At 40.0% G+C, this 22,628-nt stretch overlaps 1 protein-coding gene across 2 annotated transcripts in view; it reads left to right on the top strand.

Moving 5' to 3' along the window:
* COG6 (component of oligomeric golgi complex 6) overlaps nt 1-9,276 on the top strand; it is a 53,610-nt gene extending 44,334 nt beyond the window's left edge. For both annotated transcript variants that reach the window (XM_015637786.2, XM_015637794.1), the window contains exons 17-19: nt 1,237-1,290; nt 3,268-3,347; nt 6,901-9,276. In XM_015637786.2, coding sequence (XP_015493272.1) covers nt 1,237-1,290; nt 3,268-3,347; nt 6,901-7,048 — 282 coding nt within the window. In that variant the 3' untranslated portion in view covers nt 7,049-9,276. The remainder of the gene's footprint in view (nt 1-1,236; nt 1,291-3,267; nt 3,348-6,900) is intronic.
* Nucleotides 9,277-22,628: the final 13,352 nt, after the last annotated feature.

Below are 22,628 nucleotides of genomic sequence, written 5' to 3'. Positions count from 1 at the left end.
CAGGCCTTGCAGAGCTGGTGTGCAGCAGTCCTGTACCGCTTGTCTGGTACACACTGGGTCTGCATATCAGCATTCCCAGTGCACCTAGGACATATTAGACCTGCTGTATATATAAGCAGCATTCAGCTTCTTCCTTGCTTCCTGTAGCACCACACATGGAGTCCATAGATAGCTGCATGCATTTGGTAATTGCTGCTTTTTTCCTTCCGCGGAAAACTGGCAGATGAGTTTAGTAGTAGTTTGAAATAGTTTCTTCTTTCGTCCTTATTTGTTGCTGTAGCTATTCTAGTACCAAGACAGTGAGATTCTCAAAGTGAAAACTTGAGATTTCTTAGAGGAGCTGAAAACTGGAATTCAGAGCTCATGCTCTCCCTTTCTTGTGAAGCACAGTTGCAATGTGGTAGGTGTTAATACAGCCCTTCTTGCCTTCAGCTGTGCCTATGTCCTTTTGTGATCTTTTGTAGAAGTGAAAAACAGTGTTTTCTGGAGAAAGCAGAACTCTGTTGGAGAGCTTTATGTTGTTTCTTCAGCTAATAATTTTGCATAAAGTGCCCAAACTCAACATATTTTTATGTATAAAGATGAATAAATAAATGTATAAATAATCTGATTAATAACTCAGTTTCCTATTCATGAGCCTATCTCCTGTTTTAAAACCAATTTCAAGTTGACTAGGGCAGGTTGTTAATGGTTGTGAATGTAGCAATTTTCATCTCTGTCTGTACAGCTGCCTGGCTGCAGAGGTGATGTTGTCACAGAATTTGCTGGGGGGTTAAGCAGCATTTGTGCATTGTACTGCCATACCAGCACAGAAGGTTTACTGGGAAATGGGTCTGAATTCTTCACAGTTCAAGAGCAGATAGATAGAGCAAAGTTGTTGTCTCTGAAGTCCAGATTACCAAGGGGATGTAGCCAGTTTGCGGTTCAGTTTTTATTCTAGACCTTGTGGAAGACTATTTTTTACTTTATTTAGTGGTGAAGGAGGAAGAAAATTATTTGAAAGGACATAATAATAATTCCATATTCTCAGCTTTTAATTTAAGGGAGTGGTGGAATGCAAATTAGCTGTTAACAGCATTTCAGTACTGCAATGGTGATAGTTTCCAAACATTTAAGATCCTGTAGCGGGACCAAATAAAAACTAACTACTGAACCGATTGTAGTCTTTATTATTTCTCTGTTTCTATGTGCTAGTATTAACTTTTTTTATCCCCCTGTTTGATTGTTGATTTTTAGGGTCCTCTTTCAAATTTATCAAGTATGGATTCCGTGTCCCTGAAGGTTGCAATGGTAAGCATTCATAACTTTCATATTATGATGGTGATGCTCTGACATGGTAAAGAATACTGTTAATTATGTGATTAGAAGATACTCATCTGTAGTAGAAGATACTAATCTAATCAGTCCTGCTCTTTAAGAACAGCTGAATTACATGTCTGGGAATTCTTCATTTGTAGTAATTTGACCACTTGAAGTAATAAATACATAAACTATTTCTGAAAGGGTAGTAATAGAATATTATTTTCTAAGCCTTGAGAAGCAGATCTTTACTTACAACAATGCTGTCCCATGAGTCATCTTAAATTGCTAAAAGCAAATACTTAGCTCTAATTAGTTTTAATCACCAAAGTTTCTTTTTTTTGCCCCTATGCTTTGAAATATAGGTTCTGCTATCATTTATAATCTTAGTCCTAAGGCTTTAATTTTATGCAAGTAGTTCAGCTTTACTCAGAAGTTAGATTCTGGGTGTATGTCACAGTTATGGTTTTTTTATGTTGAAAGCTACAATATATTTTAAAGCAAATTATCAGCTGTTATTTTTTCTTAGCGTGTGTGAAGGCTATTTTGCATAGAGATAGCAATATCACAGTTCAGTAGGCAATAATGTGTAATCTCTCACTCTTCTTGCTTAGCCAAGTTTAGCTTTATTCTAAAAGTTTAACTGTAAAGGCCTGCTCATATTGCAGTATATGTACACACACCCATGGAAAAATTGGGATTTTAAAAGGTTTTTAAAAAAAAACTTGAAAGCATCCCAATTATGATAGTGTAACCCATTTTTTTTCTCTTCAGGATTTAAACCAGCAGTTCCTAAGCTGGCTGGATGAACAGAGCTCTGGCATAGAGCATTCAGTGGTTTACTCAAATCAGCATGCATTCTTATTAAAACTTAGCAATTTTGCATTTAAAATATCTTCTATTTATCATAGTCTTGTAGACTAACAACAGATTTAAAGGCTGCAGCTTGGGGACCTTCTCTTTAAATTATACATGTGTAACACTGTTTTAAATGATGGATGGATGGGGATTTTAGGATTTACCACCCTGAGAATATTCATTCAGTGAATAAATGGAAGATTGAATGAATGATGGAAGGTTACCATCAGTTAGATAAACTTACTTAGGGCCTTGTCTTAATGAGTAATTCCAAGGATGGAGGTTATACAGGTTTTTTGGATAATCTGTTCAATGTTTGATGACACGTCTGATAATAATTTTTCCTCTCACTGTCTAATTAAAATGCTTCCTAGTGTGATATGTGTTCAATATTCTTCTGTTTTCACCTGTGAGAAGACCTGGGTTCGTCTTCTCAGTAGTCACCCATTTGACCACACAGTCACAGAATGATTTGGGTTGCAGCAGACCTTGAGGATTATCTTGTTCCAGCCTGGCCACGAACACTGCCAGGAGTGGGGCAGGCACAGTTTTTCTGACTGACTTAAAGACAGGAGTAATGTTTTTTCTTAGAATCAAAGTATGGCTCTTCTTATCACTTTATTCTGTGAGAAAGAGAAATAGGCTTAGAAGTGGTTCAAGAAGCCTGAAGTGGGTGATTTGTGCTTTGTTTTTCCCAACATAAGCAGTGACTCCCTGCCAAAAAGTAAAAAGAAACATGCAAAAAGAATCAAGCGACATGTCTAATTTGGACAGAGTAGATAATAGATAGCTCTGAAGCTGTCTTGAATTGCCTCTGCATTGAATAGACTCAGTGTGATCTTCAGTGATGTGTAAGTACCTGCACCAGCTGCATAGAAAGCTGAGACGGATAATTATAGAAGCTGGATTCTCATTATTTATTCTCCACTCATATTCCTCAGAGTCAGAAACAAAATTTTGGTGGCAGAGGTGCTGAAGTCAATCATTTGTTTTGGACAATTAAGTTCCATTTCTTAATGTAATCAGGGATGTTTTCAGAAATGGTGGTTTTACCTATTTTTGTGTAATAGCAAGGTGTTAATATGTTGATCTCATATTCTCTTCTTGCAGGCTCAGTTTGATCGCTATCTGTCTGCTCCAGATAGCCTGTTAATGTCCCAGCTGAATTTCCTTCTGAGTGCCACTGTGAAGTAAGTACCTTGCCTCTGAAGTTCTATTATGCCTGAATAATGATCACAAAATTGAATTTGATTAAGTTTTAGTGAATCATGATCAGAATTCAAGTTATCAGCTAGGATGATATTTGCATTGTCCTTCAGGTCACAATTCAGTTTTGTTCCGATTCTCCTCCTTTTGAACAAGCAATGAGGAGTATCTAATTCTGTAACTTTCTGAAGTAGTTACCCTTGATTTAAGAGACACCATCAAGATGAATTACATTAATCTATTTTGAACATGTCCTGCTGTGTCAGCAATTTTTTATCAACTAGGTGGTAAATTGCTTTAGAACTATTTTGTAAGCTTTCCAAAGAAAGGTGAAATATATAATTCTCCAGATTTTCTTTTATCCCCACTGCTTTGTCACTTCTAGAATTTTCATCTTTGTTGTCTTCTGCTGTAGAATATTGGCATTCTGTCTCGTTGAATATTTTGCTTAGATTATTTTACTTTTCACCTAATGTAGTTTTTTTAGAGATTTCTTCTTTGAAGTATGGAAGTAAGAACTTTATTATTTATCTCTTAACTTGTTTTTTGAGCATAACTGAACCCTAAGGCAAGGGAAAGTGCCACAAATTCCTTTCCAATTAAATGTGAACCACATGAAGACTTTCTGTAGTACTTAAACTCACAGAATTATATGTTGCACTGATCAAAAACTTTCCTTGACACTATTTTTCACACTTTTGTGAAGAATGTAGGTAACCGAATATACCAGAAACTGAGACAAGCACGTCACATTTTACATAATGCAACAGTTTGAAGTTCCATTATTAGTGCTTGTCCTCAGTGGGGTTGTATTACAGCATCTTGCAATTAAAAAATGACGTGTCAAGGGAAAAATAATTATTGTTAGGAATTGAATAGAACAGTTTGGTTGGAAGGGACCTGCAGTGATCAGCTAGTCTAGCTGCCAGGTTCTGGTGTTGCATTGCTCAGGTTCTCCTCATCCAAAGACTTCCAGTGTCACACCATACAGGTGGAGCATGGTGGGCACAGGGAGTGCTGGTATTTTTCAGCTGGCATTGGGTGTCTCTGCCAGATTTACCATTCCCACAGCTCAGCTGGCAGAGCTGACCCTGTTGTGGGTCTGTGCACTGTACAGATCAAACAGCATAACTTGACCAGTAATGTCATTGAAACATCACAACTTCTGCTTCTCAGTGTCAGGGCACTAAACCTGCATTTTGGCTCTTGATATATTTTCTTAAATGTAAATCTATTTAAAAATTGTAATATTAGTAAATGTATTTTGAAAGCCTCAACCTTTCATGCTAACACAGAGGCAGTTTTAAGAGGTAGACTCTATGCTACTGTAAAGACTCTGGCAGTGAAATTACTTGAACTTAATCAATCCTTCTGTCAGATGAACCAAGATAAACTGGTTATAGATAACTGGTAGGCACTCTTAGCCTTATCTCATTGATAAGCTTTTTAAACCTCTCAGCACATTTTAAGCTGAATTCATATTATCTTGCAGCAGCGGACAGTTGAGAGGTAAGAAAGAAACCTTTTGTGAGGATGATTGCTATAGCTGCTTCAACTCAGCTAACATGCAGAAGTTTATTAACCTGCTGTAATCAATGCTATAGGTCAGGTTCTGCTCAGAGTGAAAACAAAAGAAATAAATCAGTTAGCCCATTAGCTTTCAAACAACTAGCTTTAAACACAAGCAATCCTTCTGAAGTTAAAATGCCTATTTACAGAGATGCTTGTAGAATTGCTGTCTTGATAGTCAATATTTTCAATAGTAAATAAGCCTTGAAAATCATGAATTTTCTCAAAATTCAAGCAAAACATATAACTAGTGCTGTAATTTTAATCCCTGGCTATAGTAGTTGGAATTTTCAATTTTGAAGATATTTTTCCTCAAATCAGATAATTGAGAGCTGTAACCTATGAGGTCTTTGGTTCTCAGAATCGGACCACATGCTGTGATAAGGGACCAGTGTATGATATACTCATTGGCAATATCATTTAAGCTTTGCAACTGTGAAGAACATTCCTTCCAACGTTACCAGTGCATGCTCTTGTCTTTCAAATTCCTTCACTCATTTAAAAAGCCTTAAGCTATGTATTCACATGGTTGTTGGTCTTGAAGAGCTCTTTTCATTCGTGTTGGATCACAGAAACTGAATGCTGGGATTACTATTTTTAGCAAGTGCTGCCAATTGTGTTAGTAATAAATGTATCACGTTGTTATGGCAACTGAAATCCTAATGTACTGATTAATGACACTGACATTATTTGATTGAACAACACATGTGATTCTGTTCAGTCCTCTGAATATTTTAACAAGCTTTTTTTATTTATTCATTTGGTACACTAGTTCTACACAAATTCAGTGTGCAATGCTTTCATAAAGGATTGTCATGTTACAGTACCTTAGTGATCCCAGGCTGAGGTCAGAGACAGCTGTCTTACCTGAGCACCCTGAATATATTTCCCTTATAATAGTGGGTTTGGATTTGTTATTAAAACAAATAAAGACTGTTATAAGGACAGTATTTTATTTTAGGTATCCTAATAACCTAGTAATACTGGCAGTTTATGCTGTATATAAAAAAAACTGGATACTGTGTGTCAGAGTAAAACGCAGGTTTGGTCTTCTAATCTGCTTTCTCATAGCTTCTGTTCCTTAATGTTTCCTGTAAAGACAAAGATTTTTGTTCTTCATCTTTGAAATTTCTTCAACTTATCAATTCCCAACAGTCTGTGAATTCAGCCGTGATTTTAGTGGATGCAGTTTTGTTGCCTTTGTTTCTCTGCTGCATATTACAGCAGGGCTGAATCTGGTTTTGTGGTTACCTTGGTTTCCTCAGCTTCTGCTGGAGTTCCCATTGCATGGGTTTGGCTGTCAAGTAGTTGTAACTGCAGTTCCTAATAGATAAAAATTCATCTGCTACTGTAATCACCATCACCATGATGATTAAAGTAAACTGATTTAATGGGCAGTGTAAAATAAAATTACTAGGTTGTCTTTAAAAAATATTAAACTTTCCAGTTAAATTTAGCATTCAGTCTGTGTGCATTGTTACTCATTTATCTCCAGAAAAATAACAGAACATAGCACTGTTGGTAAAAGGTTATGTTTTAAATCTCTGACCACTATGACTAGTTTTTGTCTGATTATGGAACCTTGCTGTCAAGATAAAGCAAATAGAATATATTTGCTAGTAGATTAAAAAAAGTGTATCTACAAAAGACAGTGAGAAGCCACTGGAGATCGAAGGTAGATCACCAAGTTTTTCAGTCTTTTAAAAGATACAGGCATGTGCAGGTGGGAAACTGATGTTTGCAAATTTAATCCTTTTGCTTGATTGTAGAAATAAAGAAGTTCCTGTCTTCGTTATCAGGTCATATATGTGAGTTTATCTGTGTACAATACAACGAGAGGAAGAAGCCTTTTTCAAAAAAAAAAATAAAATTAATGTTTATTATTAATGTTTATCTTTAATTCCATGTCTGTAGTACAGTTATATTCCCTACAATTTGCAAATTATGTTATCTTGTTTTGGTTTTTAGAGAGCAGATAATAAAACAGTCAACAGAACTGGTCTGCAGAGCTTACAGTGAGTTGTATGCAGCTGTGATGGATCCTTCAAATGAATACAAGGATCCAGAAACCATCCTACACAGATCTCCTCATCAAGTCCAGGCACTCCTTTCATAGTCTTGGCACCCCCCAGATTTATCAGAATCCATAATTCTGGATTTCTTGAGTATTTGCATTGAATTATTTTTCTGCTTTGAATTTGGATGTGTAACTGTATAGTTAAAATATGTAGGAATGCGGTTTTCTTTAATCTGCTTGGCAGAAGCCTAGTCTTTCCTGTGTCTTTGAATACTTTCAATAGGCCAGAAAATAGAATATAGATTGAAAATTATTTTAATGTATTTCTCTGATGGAAGTGGACCTTGACAATGTGCAATCTCTTTGAAAAAGGAGAAAAGCTTTTTTCCTTGCTGTACATAATCCTTTCAACTACAGGTTTAACCAGTGTCAAGTTTTTATTTGCTCTGTTGTCTGTTCTCTCACTCTTTTTTCTCAGCCTGCCATCAGTAAACACCAATAACTGAAATTTTAATACAACTGATACACTTTGAATGACTCATGCATCACTTTTGCAGCTCATAAATCATTTCAGAATACTTGATGGTCTCTTGCAAATCCTGTTGATTAAATCTTTGAGGCAAAATTTGTGTGGTTTTTTGCAATCTATTTTCTGGTGTTTTCTGTCAGAAAAAGAAATGTTTGTGACTTGGTGCTTATACATAACCTGTAACTTAATGCTTTAAATTATTTTTCTAATTCTGTTTTACTGGAAGGAGTTTTGTTTTCAGTAGGAATCCTTGTATCAGTTGAAACTTGCTGATCTCCTAAGGCTGGGACCAGTAACAATGTAGGTTAGGAAAGTGGTTTGCACAGCACTATGTCCATTCCTCCCTCACATGTACATGATTTTTGTCTGGTTTGGTTTTATGTACAGGAAAAAGTCCATCTGCTCTAGTTCAAGTATTTACTCAGTTCATAATCCACCAAGAGATTTTCATGGTTTACATCACTTGGGATTTATGGGAGAGCTGGGGTGTGTAGATTTCCCAGTCTGATGCATAGAAAGCTGTAAGTGAAGCTTTCATTTCTTTCCTCCTTTGGTGCAAGCTGAAGCTTCCCTGTATAGAAGCCTTTATATTACAGAGTTATTTAGGGGACTTCTGCTTCCAGGAAAAGAGGAAATTAAGTAGGATACATGTTCTCCGTTGGTCTTGTGATAATTATCTGCAAATACCTTAAGCATAGTTATTTTTTGGGATAGTATTGTTAAAGAGAAACCTTCAAGAAACAAAAAGTTAGTAGAATGGATTTGTGACTAGAATTTTTTGTTCATTTTTTTTAAAGGATAATTTAAGTGAATGCAATGTTTTGTTGGAAGCATTTCACTTTTTTTCTTGTCTTTGTTACTGTAGTAGTGTCACAGAGTTATTACAGTTGCCTGAGTTTACTCTCCCATTATATGTGGCTTATTTTATGTACATCAAGGGGGAGAGGAGCAGTCATTCATATTGAATAACTTATTTTACTTTTATTAGTAGTAATAGCCCACATATAAAATACATACTTGGTGGCAGCCAAGTCCACAGCTTAGTGTATGCTTGCAAAAGAGCAAGACATAAAGAGCAGCAGCAATACATTTTAGCCTCTTGGAAGACTCATTGCACAAAATGCATTCAGTGCACTCAGAAAACAGCTTCTGTGGTAATGCCACAATAAAGCAATAGCTCCTTTTCCAAATGGGAGTAATTTGTTGGTATAGAAAGTGTAAGTGACCCTGGAGTTCTTGGGCCAGGCATAAATCTTTCTGTAAATATGAATGTTAGATTTATTCTGTTTAAAATCTATACCTGTAAGACAAAAAAAAATTCTAGAAGCTTAGAAAAGCTCTAATGGAAAATTACCAGCTAAGGCTCTTTATATTACTCAGATTTTGCATTGTCATAGTATACATTCAGGTGGCTGTTCATTGTTGTTTAATAATGTTAATATCGCTTAATATGCCTGTAATTATTATCTAATATATGAAAATTACATCAGTTGTGAAAGGACTATAAATTAGCTTGAGATGAGCATACTCATGAGTGAACTTTTTCCTGATGCTGCTCAACCTCAGTCTCCAATAATCTGTAGCTTGCATGAGGATTATAAAGAAGTTGCTTCCTATCTTTGATTCCATTTAGAGACCTACTCATGATTTTGTCTTCTCTTGGTAAAAATGCAAAGGCTATAAAAGATGTTATTTAGGAAAATTCAAGTCAATTGCTAATTTTGGTCTGTGCAATTAAAACTAATGACCAATGGTCACAAATAAGAAAGGACTTCAATAAAAATATTTGACTTACTGACTCTGTCTTCCATGTTGTTACTTTCTCTGTCTCGTCTTCCTATGAATAAAAAGAAAATGTGGTTAGATTATGATCTGTCTTTCCCATCTTGGCATTTCTGAGCCTTTCATTTTACAGATTCCCAAGATTTCCATGCTAGGAACCTTGAAGCTGCAGTCCCCTGATTAGCTAGGGGATCCATAAGCATTGCAGTAAATGAAGTCACTCTGGATGTCAGTACCTGGCCCATTTTCAGACCAGTTACTGCAGCTCTGACTTGAGCATTCCATGGCTGAAGAGATGCTCTCATGGCTGGGCTGAGTCAGTCAGCCCTTCTGCTGTTGGTCCTTATCACTTTTCCTGGAGGGATGTGGCTTTTCCTGGAGAGAGCTACTCCCTGCTCTGTGCTGGGCCATGACTGGGGAAGGTGGGAAAAGAGAGGGGTTTGCACACTGCCCATAGCAGGCAGCACTCCCTGCGTGTGACACCCTGGCAGCCTCCTTCTGAGAACAGATGTGTTGTCTGGTACAAAGAGCACTTTTCTGGGAAGTGGGAGAGCTGGGTTCTGGGCCAGAGGAGTTTGGAATCAACATATCCCATCTTCCTGGCGAGCACCCAGCCCTCTGACTGTAGTGTAGTATGAGATGGGGCAGGTCTGTTTCTTCCCTTGAATTCAGCAGCTCTGCGTAAATCAGTGCAAAATATGGGAGGCAGGAGATGGAATAAGCAAGGTGGAGTTTGGCCCTGTGACATATACATTAAGGGGTCTCTGAGTCCCCCAAGATCTGGATCTTCCTCCATTTGTTATATCAGGACCTTACCTTTGATTCCAATACGTGAATCCCTAAAACAGAATTGGGTTCCCAGGACTTTATCACCTACAGAGTATCCAGTGAGCAGCAAGATACGGAGCTGAGTTGGGTTGAACCCAAGGTGGTTTATCTGCACTGGTGGCAATTCCTGTGTGTTCACTCCTACGTGTACAATTTCCTCCTTCCTGCTTTATAAGTATGCACACACCACTGAGGAAATGCAATATAAATGTTGTAGTTACAGCAAGCGAGCAGCAGCCATGGTTTTTGGCTTTCTATTACAGGAAAAGAGAAGCTTGCAGAGGTTTGGAAAGGTGATAATCTATTTGTTTTGCAGCATTTCAGAGTGCTCCTCTCTGTTTTCTAAGATTTATGACTCTAGCCCTGCATTTTGTCTGTTAGACTCAGCTGTAATTATTTTTATTAATGTTTTGAAATATGTGTTGAGGGAAAACACTTTCAGAACTGCTAAACTTTTCCATTCGTTTAAAAAACTGTATCTGTTCTTTGATCCCTTGACTTGCTGAGTCACTTTGTGGGCAACCCAGGGGGTGAGACGCTTATAAAATTTTGGCAATTAAATAAAGAGGTTAGACATATTTCCATGAGCAAAACACACCCTCCAGAAAGGATCACAGACATGGGTGTGGGTTTATTTGAAATCCACTGCCACCTGCTTCTGAGGGATAATGTGGGAAAAGAGACATTTGCTTATGATGAGGACACCTATCCAAAATGGCCTGGGTAGGGTTTTATGCTGCAAATGGATGTTAAATTGATGTTATGTTTGAGAAGTTAAGAGAATTTTCAAAAACATTATAACTCAACTCACATATTGAATTTACTTGTTAAAGATTTCCAGAACCACCAGTCTTAAGAACTTTGCAAACCTTCTTTCAAGCCAATCTAGCAACTGCTGTATAAATTCTAACCCTTGAATATTTAGAATAAAATGAGATGCTTTGAGTCAGCCAGTGCATACAAAGCAGTAGTTGAACTCAGTGCAAATGTGTTTCTTGAAAGAATTTCAGAAAATGGGAAATTAATACACTTTGAACATGGATATTTGTCCTAAGGGGTAGGAGAGGCAATGCTATTCATGTGGCAAGGCAAATCTCTCTGGTGGTCCATTACACAGTAGGAAATCAGCTTCTGTTTTTCAGAACCAAAGTCCTTGGAAATTTTTAAAAGGTGTGCTGCTGTGCTGTGCTAAAGCTGTTGGCTGTGAGCTGTGATCCAGTGGGGATGTCCATGCCTGGTGTAGGTTGTTACCAGATGCTCAAAAGGTGGGTGAACCTCTTTGCACGCACAGATCTTTTTTCCAATATCTTTTCTCTATTCTTTAGTAAAGAGCCACTTTGTGCAGAGCTAATGCAGGTCTGATGTAAACACAAGACATTGCTTCTGGCTTGGTCCTTGACCAACTGTTTATCCACCCAGAGATGGTGCTGGTAGATCTCCAGCAAAGTCCTCTGGTGCAAAGCTAAGGAAAGGCAAAGCACAAAGGAGCGCTTTACACCTGAAAACTTACACTTTTGTACATTTCTGTACATATCTTGTACATTAAGGCCTACATGAGGGTACAGCCCCCTCATGCCACAGTTGCCACGCTGACTTTGCATACAATAGAAAGATGAACCACAAAGGCTTTGCTCTTAACAGGAGTTTGTTTTGACTACCTTACTTTAGCAGTAAGGAGACCTTGATGGAGCAAGATATGGCTGAAAGGTGTTTGATAGATTACTGCAGAGGGGCTGACTGAAAAGAAAGAGACTGTTGCATGTTTCATATTCAGACAATGAAGCTTTCACTTGCTGCCTGGTTCACAGATGTGGCATTGTCAAACTGCAGGAAAATGCCTGACAGACTGTATCACTGACTATTTTAGGGAGGAAAAAAATCAGAACACACTATTTATAGAAGCCACACAAATAAGTACTGAGTTCTTATCAGACAAAGATAACATTAGTTGTGATTTATCAAAGTAATCTTTATTTTATGGAAAATGGATAATAGGGTGTAATTTAATCCTCTGTGGATGTAATGTATATTTCAAAGGGTTCTTTTTGTCAATAAAACCATTTGTTGTACTTGTTAAACTAATTAGTCTTGTTGCTGTTGCTTAGGACAGGATAAAAGATGCCCATTAATAAAAAAGGGGAGGAAAAGATGGGTTTGAAAGTTTGTGAAATATTTTGTACTCATTGCAAGCCAGTTTTCTGATCAAAATAGGTTTTGCCTCTCACTGCAAGCTGGTGTTAACTGAGTTTGTGAAGTTTATACATTTTTCTTTTTTAATTAAAAAAAATAAAGGATTACCCCCCAAAAATTATCTAATCTCTCTGCTTCACCAGCTTCAGGCATCAAGGTCTCCTCCAGCTTTTTTGGCCACCAATGCTGGCACAAGCTGCCAACCCCAGAGCTGAGTGCCGCAGGGAGGATGATGTTCCTGGCTGCTTCTCCCTCCTCTCTGCATTTTTTCCACCATGTGCAAACACATTCCAGGAGTCACCGAGAAAGTGAAAAGGGAAGAAAATTGGAAGCTGTCTAGTAGGTGCATCCTGTGCTGGTCCCTGGTGAGGAAAGCCACACACCTTTCGCTGGGTGAGGGCAAGTTTTGCAGGGACAGAGCATGGGGCTGAAACTCTGTTACAGAGTCTTGGCTCTGAGAGGGGTCCTGGTGGTGCCAGGAGCCAGGTTGTAGAGGCAGGGCATGAGATCATTCTTTGGATCTGCAGTTGACCTTGGAAGATCAGAAAGTCAGAAGTGGGTAAGAGTCAGAAAAGCATATTTATTATAATATTTTTTTCATTTTTCCTTAGTGTTCTGGTGTCCTTGTTTGTAGCCTGGCAGCCTCATGAACTTTTAATAGGAATTTATGAATGATTTTCAGAGGATGACTAAAAGACTGGCTAAGCTCTTAAAGGTCTTCTCCCTTAGAAATGTCTCAGAAAATACTTCCTCAGAAGGACCAAGTTATGGGGCAATACGGTCTTTTCCTGGTTGTCTGTAGCAGTTTTGCATGATCAGGCAAGTTTCTTGATTCTCCTTGTACCCTCTGTTGTAGAAACTGTCCAAGTGCAACATTTCTAATTGTGAATTACTGCATCCAGTGGTTTCAAAGGACCTCAAATCTCCTGGACACAGAGCTGAGACTTGGTCACACATCCAGCTCCCAGGGAGAGAGTCACTGGAGAGATTGTGGAGCAAATCTGCCCTCTCCAGCCCTTCCCCACCTTGTTCTGAGGACACCTGCCTACTTCATCAGGAGAGACTTGCCCCTGGTACACAAAGGACAGTTCTTCTGCTGCCCCATTACCCCTGTTCTTTGTGCAACTCATAGCTTGGGATAGGGCTGTCCATCTCCTTCTCAGCTGAAAAGAAAGGACAGGAAAATTACCAGACAAGTTGTGTCTTTTACTTTGGGAAATTGATATGGACTGAGAAAATTGCAGAAAGGTGAGATGTGGTATTTTTGACCAGTATTTTTTCTGTCCTGCAGGGCCTGTGTTGTCTTTCACAAACAGGTGAGGAGGTATCTGTGGTTGTGAACATGTTCTTCCTTTTTCTTCTTGGAAATCCACTCTCAATTAGTCTGGAACATTAGATAAACTGGTGCTAATGAAATAAAAGGTTTTATTAGGTTACACAACGGTATGCAGTGACTTAGGGGACAAAGTCAAATATTTACTCAGGCTAACTTTAAAAGAAAGAAAACAGCTAAAGAGATCACTAGTGAAACAGCTGAAAATTAAAATTGCATCTGTCAAATAGATTTGTAAATTAATTAGGGAGATAAATGACATAAAGGTGTTATGTGGAGAGCAGCTGATGGTTTTTTTCTTTCTATTGTAAGTCTTTGCAGTTACCTCCCAACACCCACTCCATGACTGGACTTTGGATCAACTTTGCAAAACTATTCAGCATATGATTAAAACCACGTGACTTCATGGGAATGTACTTAACTGTAAGTCCAACAGGTGCTTGAGGCCCAAAGACACCTCTTTTTGAGGGCATGGCTCACACTGATGTCAGGAGCACAGAACTTGGTGCTCACAGTGATGCTTTTCTGATCGGGTCAAGAAAATTGCTTCAGAAAAGATTGCCTGTGCTGTGGAATTGCTTATCTCCCCCCACAGACACCACAGTAGTGATCAGTTTGGAGACTGATCCAGCTATCTGCTGGAAACTGGAAGCTGAGTTTGTTTGGGTTGGCATAGGTTTAAGTGACTAGAGATACCACCATGGCCCAAAATACCCTTAAACGCCACAGTCCTAGCAGAAACAAAATAATTCCATGGGCACTTATCTAGCCAGGTACATACACACACTCCTGTCTGTGTTTTTCTGGGCAGAATGTGTAGGCTGCAACCTTTTCCAGATATTTTTGAGCAATATCCTTCTCAGCATGTCTGGGATGTCATGAGACCTAAGCTCTGCAAATGCCAGCCTGGAGCCCAGCTCATGAACAGCCTGCTGCTCCACGCTCTTCATTCAGCCAGTGCTTACACTGACTGCAGCCACAGCAATGTGAGTTTGTACAGCAAAATTGAGGCTGAGACCCCCTAATTGCCTCTGTCTCCTCCATCTGAAAAACTCAACAGCTAGTGCAAACCCCAAACTGCTGAGCAGAGATGACTGCATGATTTAGTAGGCATAATTTCTCCCATCCCCTGATGTCATCCTTTCTCACCAGGTAAATAAGTACATGCTTCTGATCAACACCAGCATTTCTGAGATTGATTTTAACGATTCTCTGGATACAGAAATGCAGTGAATTTTAAATGTGCAGTTTCAGTACTGAGATTTACTGAAGCAGAACGTTTTTCACTTCCCACACACACTTAACCTGGGATGCATTTTCTATAGTCATGATGTTCTTTGTCTAGAAAAGTTGCTACAAATGTTGCCTAAGTGGAAGCCAGAAGTATAAAATATTTTATATAGCTAAACCAGAGCTCCGTTGAAGGTGACTGAAGTGGGTAGAGTGGCAGAAGGTGAAGCATGGGACTGCCTGAATTTTTTCTAGTTTGTTTTTCCATTGAGTTCCCAAAGCTGTAGAAACTTCTGCACACAGTTCAGCACGGGAGTAATCTTACTGCATGTACTTCAAATTCAGCAGGTGAATTCAAAAGAAGGGCACATATGCACAATTGTGTTCCTGTGACCTCCATCCCACAGGCATGTCAGGGGCTGCAGCTTGCTTGAAGTTTGGTCTCTCAGCAGAGGTAGAATCTTGAAATAACCTTTAAGAGTGTACAATCACACCTGAGGTTTTTTTTTTCTGGCTGCAACTGAAGACAGAGAAATAACATTCTTCTGGTCAAGGGCTGAATCCAACAAATGTGCTTAAAGGAAAATTCCCAGCTCTCTCCATGGAGAAGACCACTGACAGGGAGGTTTTAACAAACCAGTAGAAAAAAAAAATGTTCCTTTCTGCATTTTGGTGTGTTAAAAATATGAGCAAAAATTTATACATGTAAAAATGTATATATGTATATTGGCCAGTGTTTGCACTTTCTCAGATTTAATAGATTAATCTATTCACTGTATTTTTTACCCCCTCCTAAAAGGAAAAAGAAACAAATTTTATAATAAACTGTTTAACTTGGATATTGATGCTGCTTGGTGCTAAAAGAGCACAGAACATGGAAATCCCCCAGTACCCTTATTTTCCATTTATCTGTTTTCTAAATCATACTTTTCAATAGTCCATATATTTAAAGCTTAATCTTCACAGCATGTCCTGATTTCTGCTATGCAAATGGAAATACACAGAGTGCTGTGAATTTAGATCCATATTTTTATATGATGCCTATTCTTTCTAGTTTCAAGACATAATACAGAACATTTGCAGCTTCTTTACAACTCTCCTATATAGACATTGTTATTTTAGAGTCAAGCTGTTAAATGCGTTGCCTGTGACTGATTCCTCGTGAAAAGTCTTTACTGCAGCAATGATCAAAAGCAGGTTTTGGTCCAAAAAAGCCTGATGGAGAAAGAAAGCAGGAGAAAACAACCTGTGCAATGTACACTTTGAATGCAACAGCACAAGAGTTAGATTAAATACTTTAATCAGAAGGTGAAAAGCAATTTGGTTTGGCAGTTTATATCACACTGCCTGTAGATCCCAGCTCCTGAGAACAGGAAACCCTAAAATCACAAGGCAGTAAAGAAGAGATTCTCTAGAATCAGAGGAAGTGTGAGGGATGGGAGCAAGGAAAGATATGGTTTGCAGGAGGGCATGACATGGAAAATGCTCACCAGAGGCAAAGATTACTTCAGGCAGAAATTGAGATACAAGTGGTCCAGAAAATGTGACAGGAAGCTGCTGCAGACCTTGATGGCAGAATGAAAAGACAGAGGAAAGGCTGGCAAGCTCAGATAAAGGAGGAGGTTGCATTCTGGGTGATGGGGACAGGGACTATGTGGAGGCTGCCAGGGCACAGGGAAGGAGGGAAAGGTATTTCTGCAGATGGCAGGGCACTCTTTCTTCCACTTTCATAAAGGTGGGGAGGGGGAGTGAGCGGCAAGATCAGAGGGTACTTGCTGAGCAATGAAACGGAGTGGAGAAATTAACGAGGAGCTAGTGATCACTCCGGAGTGAGGAATCCTGCCATGTGCTAGAAATGGCAGACAAGAATAAAGGCTTTTCAGGTTTCAGGTAATGACAGTTCAGACGGGCCCATCTCTGTCAGAAACATCAATACAGTGTATTGCAGATGTTCACATGCCAGGCACAAATTAAAATAAACCCTTCATTTAGAAAACACCTGAGTCATGTTCACCTTTCCATAAACCTCCAAGCCACAGCTGGCACGGTCCTTGTTCCTGTTTGCAGTGCCACAGGCTGTGTGATGCAGCCTACAGGTGATGGAGGCAGGTGGGTGCGTGCCTGTCCCCTGTCCCTCTGCAGAAGATGGAAGGACTCCGGAGAGCCTTGGAGGATGCTTGGGAGAGGCAGTAGGGATGCACTCTGTCAGTGGGACCCTTTCTGCTTTTGGCACCGGCACTAGAAGTGAGTGAGGTCTGAGTGAAGAGAAAGGGAAGTGAGCAGAACAGATGGAAATTGCCCTGCCTCAGCCCCAGCAACCCTGATGCCATTGTTTGCTAATGATGTGGAGCTGTTTGCTTGGAGCAGGAGGACAAGCAGGGGAGAGGTTTGCAGAGCCTGAAGTGGAAACCCGAAACAGCGAAGCAGGAAATCTGGGTTTCTTTCGTGGTTGTCACCACGGGTGGGGAAGGCACTTAATCTCTGTGCTTCAGTTCCCCGACTCGGAATGTTGGAAACGCTCGACTGGAGTCAAGAATAGGCACCAGCCCTGGTGGGGTGGGAGGAGCCCGAACACACACACGTGTGAGGAAAGGACCTCTCCACTGCCTTCTCGCATCCAAAACCACAGCTCTGAATAAGCAGATATTGTATTACCCTGATGCTGGCAGGCTAATCCGAGTTTTTCCTCTCTCTCTGTGCCCTGTTATCCGGCCATAAGGTGCAGGAGAATGGCAAGGAGGAGGCTCTGCTTGGCCCTCTTCGAGCATCCCCTTGTGTCTGCTTGCAGCAGGAGATTAAATTTGCTTACCTGCCCTTCTTACTCTGCCTCTCCAGCAGTGTTGTAGATGGATGCCAGGCTTCTGCCCTCATATGAAACACCATTTAGCAAAGATTAGGAGGTAGTAAAGTGGTAAGAATAGTTGCATACTTAAATACTAAATGAGGTCCTAAAGCCAGAGCAAGCAGCCTAGCCTCAAATAATTCAGAAGGTAGCTTGGGTCTAAAACATGGATACATGCCTGTGGAGGACAATTCCAGGGTTATAAACACCCACAGGACCACAGTTTTCGCCCTGCCTCAGAATTAACCCAAAGTAATTGCAGCTTTAAGGCTTTGCTTATATATTTGTTGCTGTTAATGTTCATTGAAAGAGATTATTTCTTCATTTTCCACCTAACCAGATGAAAATTTTCACTGAGAGCTGTGTCTGCTGTGTAAATAACTGTTTCTTGTACATTAGAGGCAGAAGTGACTTTCTCCAGCCCCTTATATGCTGGTTCATCCTACAAAGATATTGTTAAGATGGTCATGGGGAGTAGAGATGGGGAATGGGAGTAAAGATAACACAGATATTTACCCTCACCTAGGTTGTCCTTATAAATACTTAAGATCTTTGACCTAATAACTGAAGATTTTTTTTTTACATTATACATCCTTTTCCTATTTTCTTTTCTTCTTCTGCCCTTATCTTTTCAATATCAGAATTATCTGACTTTCTTTATCTTGTCACTTTGACTCCCTTCTTTTGTTGCTAATGCAGTTTCCTTTTTTTGCCTCACTTCCCTTGTGAAGTCTCTTTGCTTTTGTGCCCTTTTCCAGGAGCATCATCTTCTATCACAAACTGCAGATTGTATCTTTCAGCCTTCTCCCATCGTGATTGATTTTAATCCTTAGTCCTAGTCACTTGTGACTAATTGGATTGCTTTCATAAAATGATAGGCATTTGCACTGGGAATTTACCCTGTGGTAATCTGAATTTAAGTAGCTCCACTCTGAGTTGTTACTACTTTCAATCAGTTACTTTTCACTGTGAAAGATCAGGTTCAGGGTGGGTTTTCTTCTAACTTCTTTATTTTGAAGACCATTAAGGTATATTCTCTGGAAGAGGGGATTTATTAACCTTTTCCTTAATTTTGTTTTTGTTTTCTGTTTTTGTTAATTTGTTTGTTTGTTTGATTTGTTTGCTTCTTTTAACAGCAACAAAACCTACAAGAGAAGGTTTTGATTTAATTTCCACCTCTTCCTGTATCCAGCAGTTGCTCAAGCCCTTTCTACTGTTTTCTGTCTCTTGGCTCCTTGCCCCCTGGAGCTGCCTGGGATTTCCTTAACACATGGCACTGTGCCAAGCAGTGCCTTCCCTAATGCCCCAATATCAAATCTCTAGTTGCTCTAAGCACCATGTTCTTCCTGTGCCCATTAGGCTACATCTTCACTTTTCAGTGGCTTTTCTGTTTCTTGTCCAGTACTGCTTTTACTTACTGACATTTTAGAATATTGATCAGCTTCTCAGGCTGTCTGTACTTGTTTTGGTGGGAATCTCTGTTTTGTTTTAGTTGGTGGTTTTGTTTTTAATATATAGATCCTATCTCTCATACTGGTGGAAAGAGCCACCCTGTAAAACCTTGGTGCACCCTTGGATCTTGTACAGATGAGTATGTGTTCTCCACACCTGAAGGAAGATACAGTAGAATCCAAAAAGCTATAGGGAATGGCAATTAAAATGATGAGGAGAATGAAGCAAATGCTTATGAAGAGGAACTGAAAAGGCTGGATCACACTGATTTGGAGAAGAGAAGGCTGAGGAAGGATATGACAGAAGCTTACAAAACATGAAAGGGACAGTAAAGGGAGTAAAAAGCTATTGTTCGCTTCATCCATCAATAACAAAAGCGTAGGCACTCAATGAAATACAAATTTGGTAAATTTGTTCCCACTGGAGGTTGTGGAGATGGACAGTATAAGATGCAAAGGGACTGGAGTAAAAAAGTCATGAACAACAGATCAATAACCAGATCCTAAAGAAAAGAAGCCAGGACATCCCCTCTAACTTCCCTAATCCTGTAATTGCTGTGTGGGGCATTATATGGACAGTGGGGCACCAAGGCTTGTGTGCTGTGCCCAGAGAGCCAGGACACACAGACTCTGCTCTGGTTTGATCTCATCTGGTCTGGGAGGGTGTTTCCTGCACTCTCCTGCCTTTCCTGTTTATTGCTGGGGATCATTAAACAGCAGGAGTAGCACCATGCAGAGGGAAGAAAGATGAGCAGCGTGGCCTTTTGGGGTGGATGAAAGCTCAGAGGATGGAAGAGTTAATAGGAGTCAACAAAATTTCAGAGGGCTCAGGTGAGACTGAGACACTGGGATGCTCAGCAGGAGAAGGCAGAGGGAAGATGTGATGCCAATGGGGCTCTCCTTCTACCCTAAACTATCTTCTTCGATAAAAATGGCAAGAGAGGAAAACTGATTTGTAGTTTTGCCATGCTGCAACTCATTGTGGGTTGTAGTGATAATGAAAATAATCCAGAAGGGAAATATATGGTGCTCCTGCAAACTGTTAAGAAACAGACCTGCTGTGTGTTAAGGAGAAAATTTGTTGCACACGAAAGGATACTTAGTGATTAAAACCAGTTTCTGGTTTTACACAGCCTTCCTGTATGGGCTGGCTAGGGCTGCTCAAACTGTAATTTAAAAAAATAATACCTGTGCCCCCTGTGTCTTTAGCCTTGTCTGCCCAAACTGTGAGCAGTTACCACCAGGGACCTGCTCTTTGTATCTAGTACCTGAGAAACATGGTTTAATTGAGCATGTAATGCTATTCTATAAGCACTTTTTCCTTTGAATGAATGTGCTGTAATGTCACAGTATGGAAATCCAGTAAATACATCCACTGATGTAATAAGGTGGGGAAATCTTAAGTGAGCAAGAGAAACGTTTTCCTGTTGTGTATAATCAACCCCTGGGAGTCAGAAACACGGAGGTTTTAAACCACCACTGAGCACGTGCAAGGTGAGCATCAGAAGTTTGTCATGGTGAATAAACATTGTGCAAGACATAATACACTTCATGTTTAGAAAACCTCTAGCCTGTAATGGAGCTGAGGACCTTGTGTGAAGGTGGATCTCTTACCATTCCCCTTCATGAAATCCTGACCACCCTGCTTGGCCCTTCTCCCAGACAATTGTAAGCAGGAGGGGAGTCAGCTCAGCTTTAGATCTGGTCCAGGATGGCAGATATGGAACTCCAGTTTATGTGTAACACAGAGAATGTTAAAATATGCAAGCACATAATCAGTAACCAAATGATAATCTTTTAAAAAACAGATTCTTAATTTTTTTTTTGTGTGTGTGTGTGTGTGCAAACCTCTTCCCATTGTCAGCATTTCTGCATGATTCCTGTTTACCTTTTCCTAGGGAGTAATTTCACAATCAGCTTCAGCTAGTTCATTTTCCAGAAACCCAAACTGAAACTTAAAATAAAATTGACTTATAAAAATAACTCCAAAATATGCACAACATAGGAAAAAAAAAGGAGGGAAAGGTTTGCCTCGAACCCTGATAAAGAGGTGAAGTGTAATACTGCCCTGCTCCCTATTTACCCAGTTCAACAGGCAGCTGTGTTTGGTCCAGCCAAGTGAAAAGAGCAGCAAAATGTTCTTGTTTATATTGGGGCTCCTTTAAATCTGTTCTGGCGGCTGTTTGCTTAGCTCTAATTTATCAGAAATGAGACACCAGGAAAGAGTGGTTCCAGTTGAAAACCTTGAGGCAGGGATTTTTGCAGGCATCAATGGTGCTGGCCAAAGGCGTCCAAAAAATCTGAGTCTCAGCCAGAGCCCGGCATCGCTGATCCCCACACACGGAATCTGCGGGAATTTGGGAGGTTAAAGGCTGGACACAAGCCAGAGGTTGTAAAAACAGGACACTTGACTCCTCTTTTGTGGCAGATACTTGTGTTAGCATCTTTCTCTCCTACAGAAACCTTCCATCTGCCTGTGTTAGTGAAAACCCACCAAGATCCAGGCTGGCCCCAGCAGCAAGTCCCTTCACCACTGACTCCTTCTCAAGCATTTCTATCATCTAAAGCTGATGGTGTCTGTTTAAATACAGCCCTAGCCCTCATGCATGCAGGAAAAAACAAACAAACAAACAAACAAAAACTCCGCAATTCCTTTTTCCCTACTATTCGACCTGTCAGAACATCAGCACTGGAGAAACTGGATTCCTTTCATTTCAGCAAGGGGAGGGGAAGCACTTTTATCACCTTTTCACATCATGACTGAGGATTAAAAAAATAAAAAAAAAGGAAAGAAATATTTCAAGTTGAGTGAATCCTCTGGAGGTGCTGCAATTTGTCAGATTATATGAAGGTTTTCTGAAACTTTTAAAACATTTTCAGATTAAAGACTTTCTTGGAAACTGATGTCACTCTCTCCCTCTACCCAAGGACTGTAAAGTGTAGCCTGAAATTCACAGCATTTGGACAACAGGGAAAGAGATCCCCATCCCAGGATGTCATTATTGAGTGCACCCCCAGCACATTTGCAGGTGACACCAAGCTGAGTGGTGCAGTTGACACACTGAAGGACAGGATGCCATCCAGAGGGACCTGGACAAACTCATGGGAACCTCATGAGGTTCCACAAGGCCAAATGCAAGGTGCTGCACCTGGCTTGGGGCAACCTCCATCATCTACACAGGAGGGGGGATGAATGGACAGAGAGCAGCCCTGACAAGAAGAACTTGGGGTGCTGTTGGGGGAGAGTCTGGACATGGCATTGTGCACTTCCAGCCCAAAAAGCCAAACATGTTCTGGACTGTATCCAAAGCAGTGTGGGCAGCAGGGTGGGGGAGGGCATTCTGCCTCTCTGCTCTCATGAGATCCCACCTGCAGTGCTGCATGCAGCCCTGGAGTCCCCAGCACAGGGAGGACATGGAAACTTTGGAGTGAGCCCAGAGGAGGCCCATGGAGATGATTAGGGGAATGGAACACCTCTCCTGTGGGGAAGGCTG

This window comes from Parus major, chromosome 1 (genome assembly GCF_001522545.3).
Source record: "Parus major isolate Abel chromosome 1, Parus_major1.1, whole genome shotgun sequence".
Classification (NCBI taxonomy): domain Eukaryota; kingdom Metazoa; phylum Chordata; class Aves; order Passeriformes; family Paridae; genus Parus; species Parus major.
The sequence above is the reverse complement of the archived record's forward strand: the minus strand, read 5'-3'. Positions and strand labels throughout refer to the sequence as shown.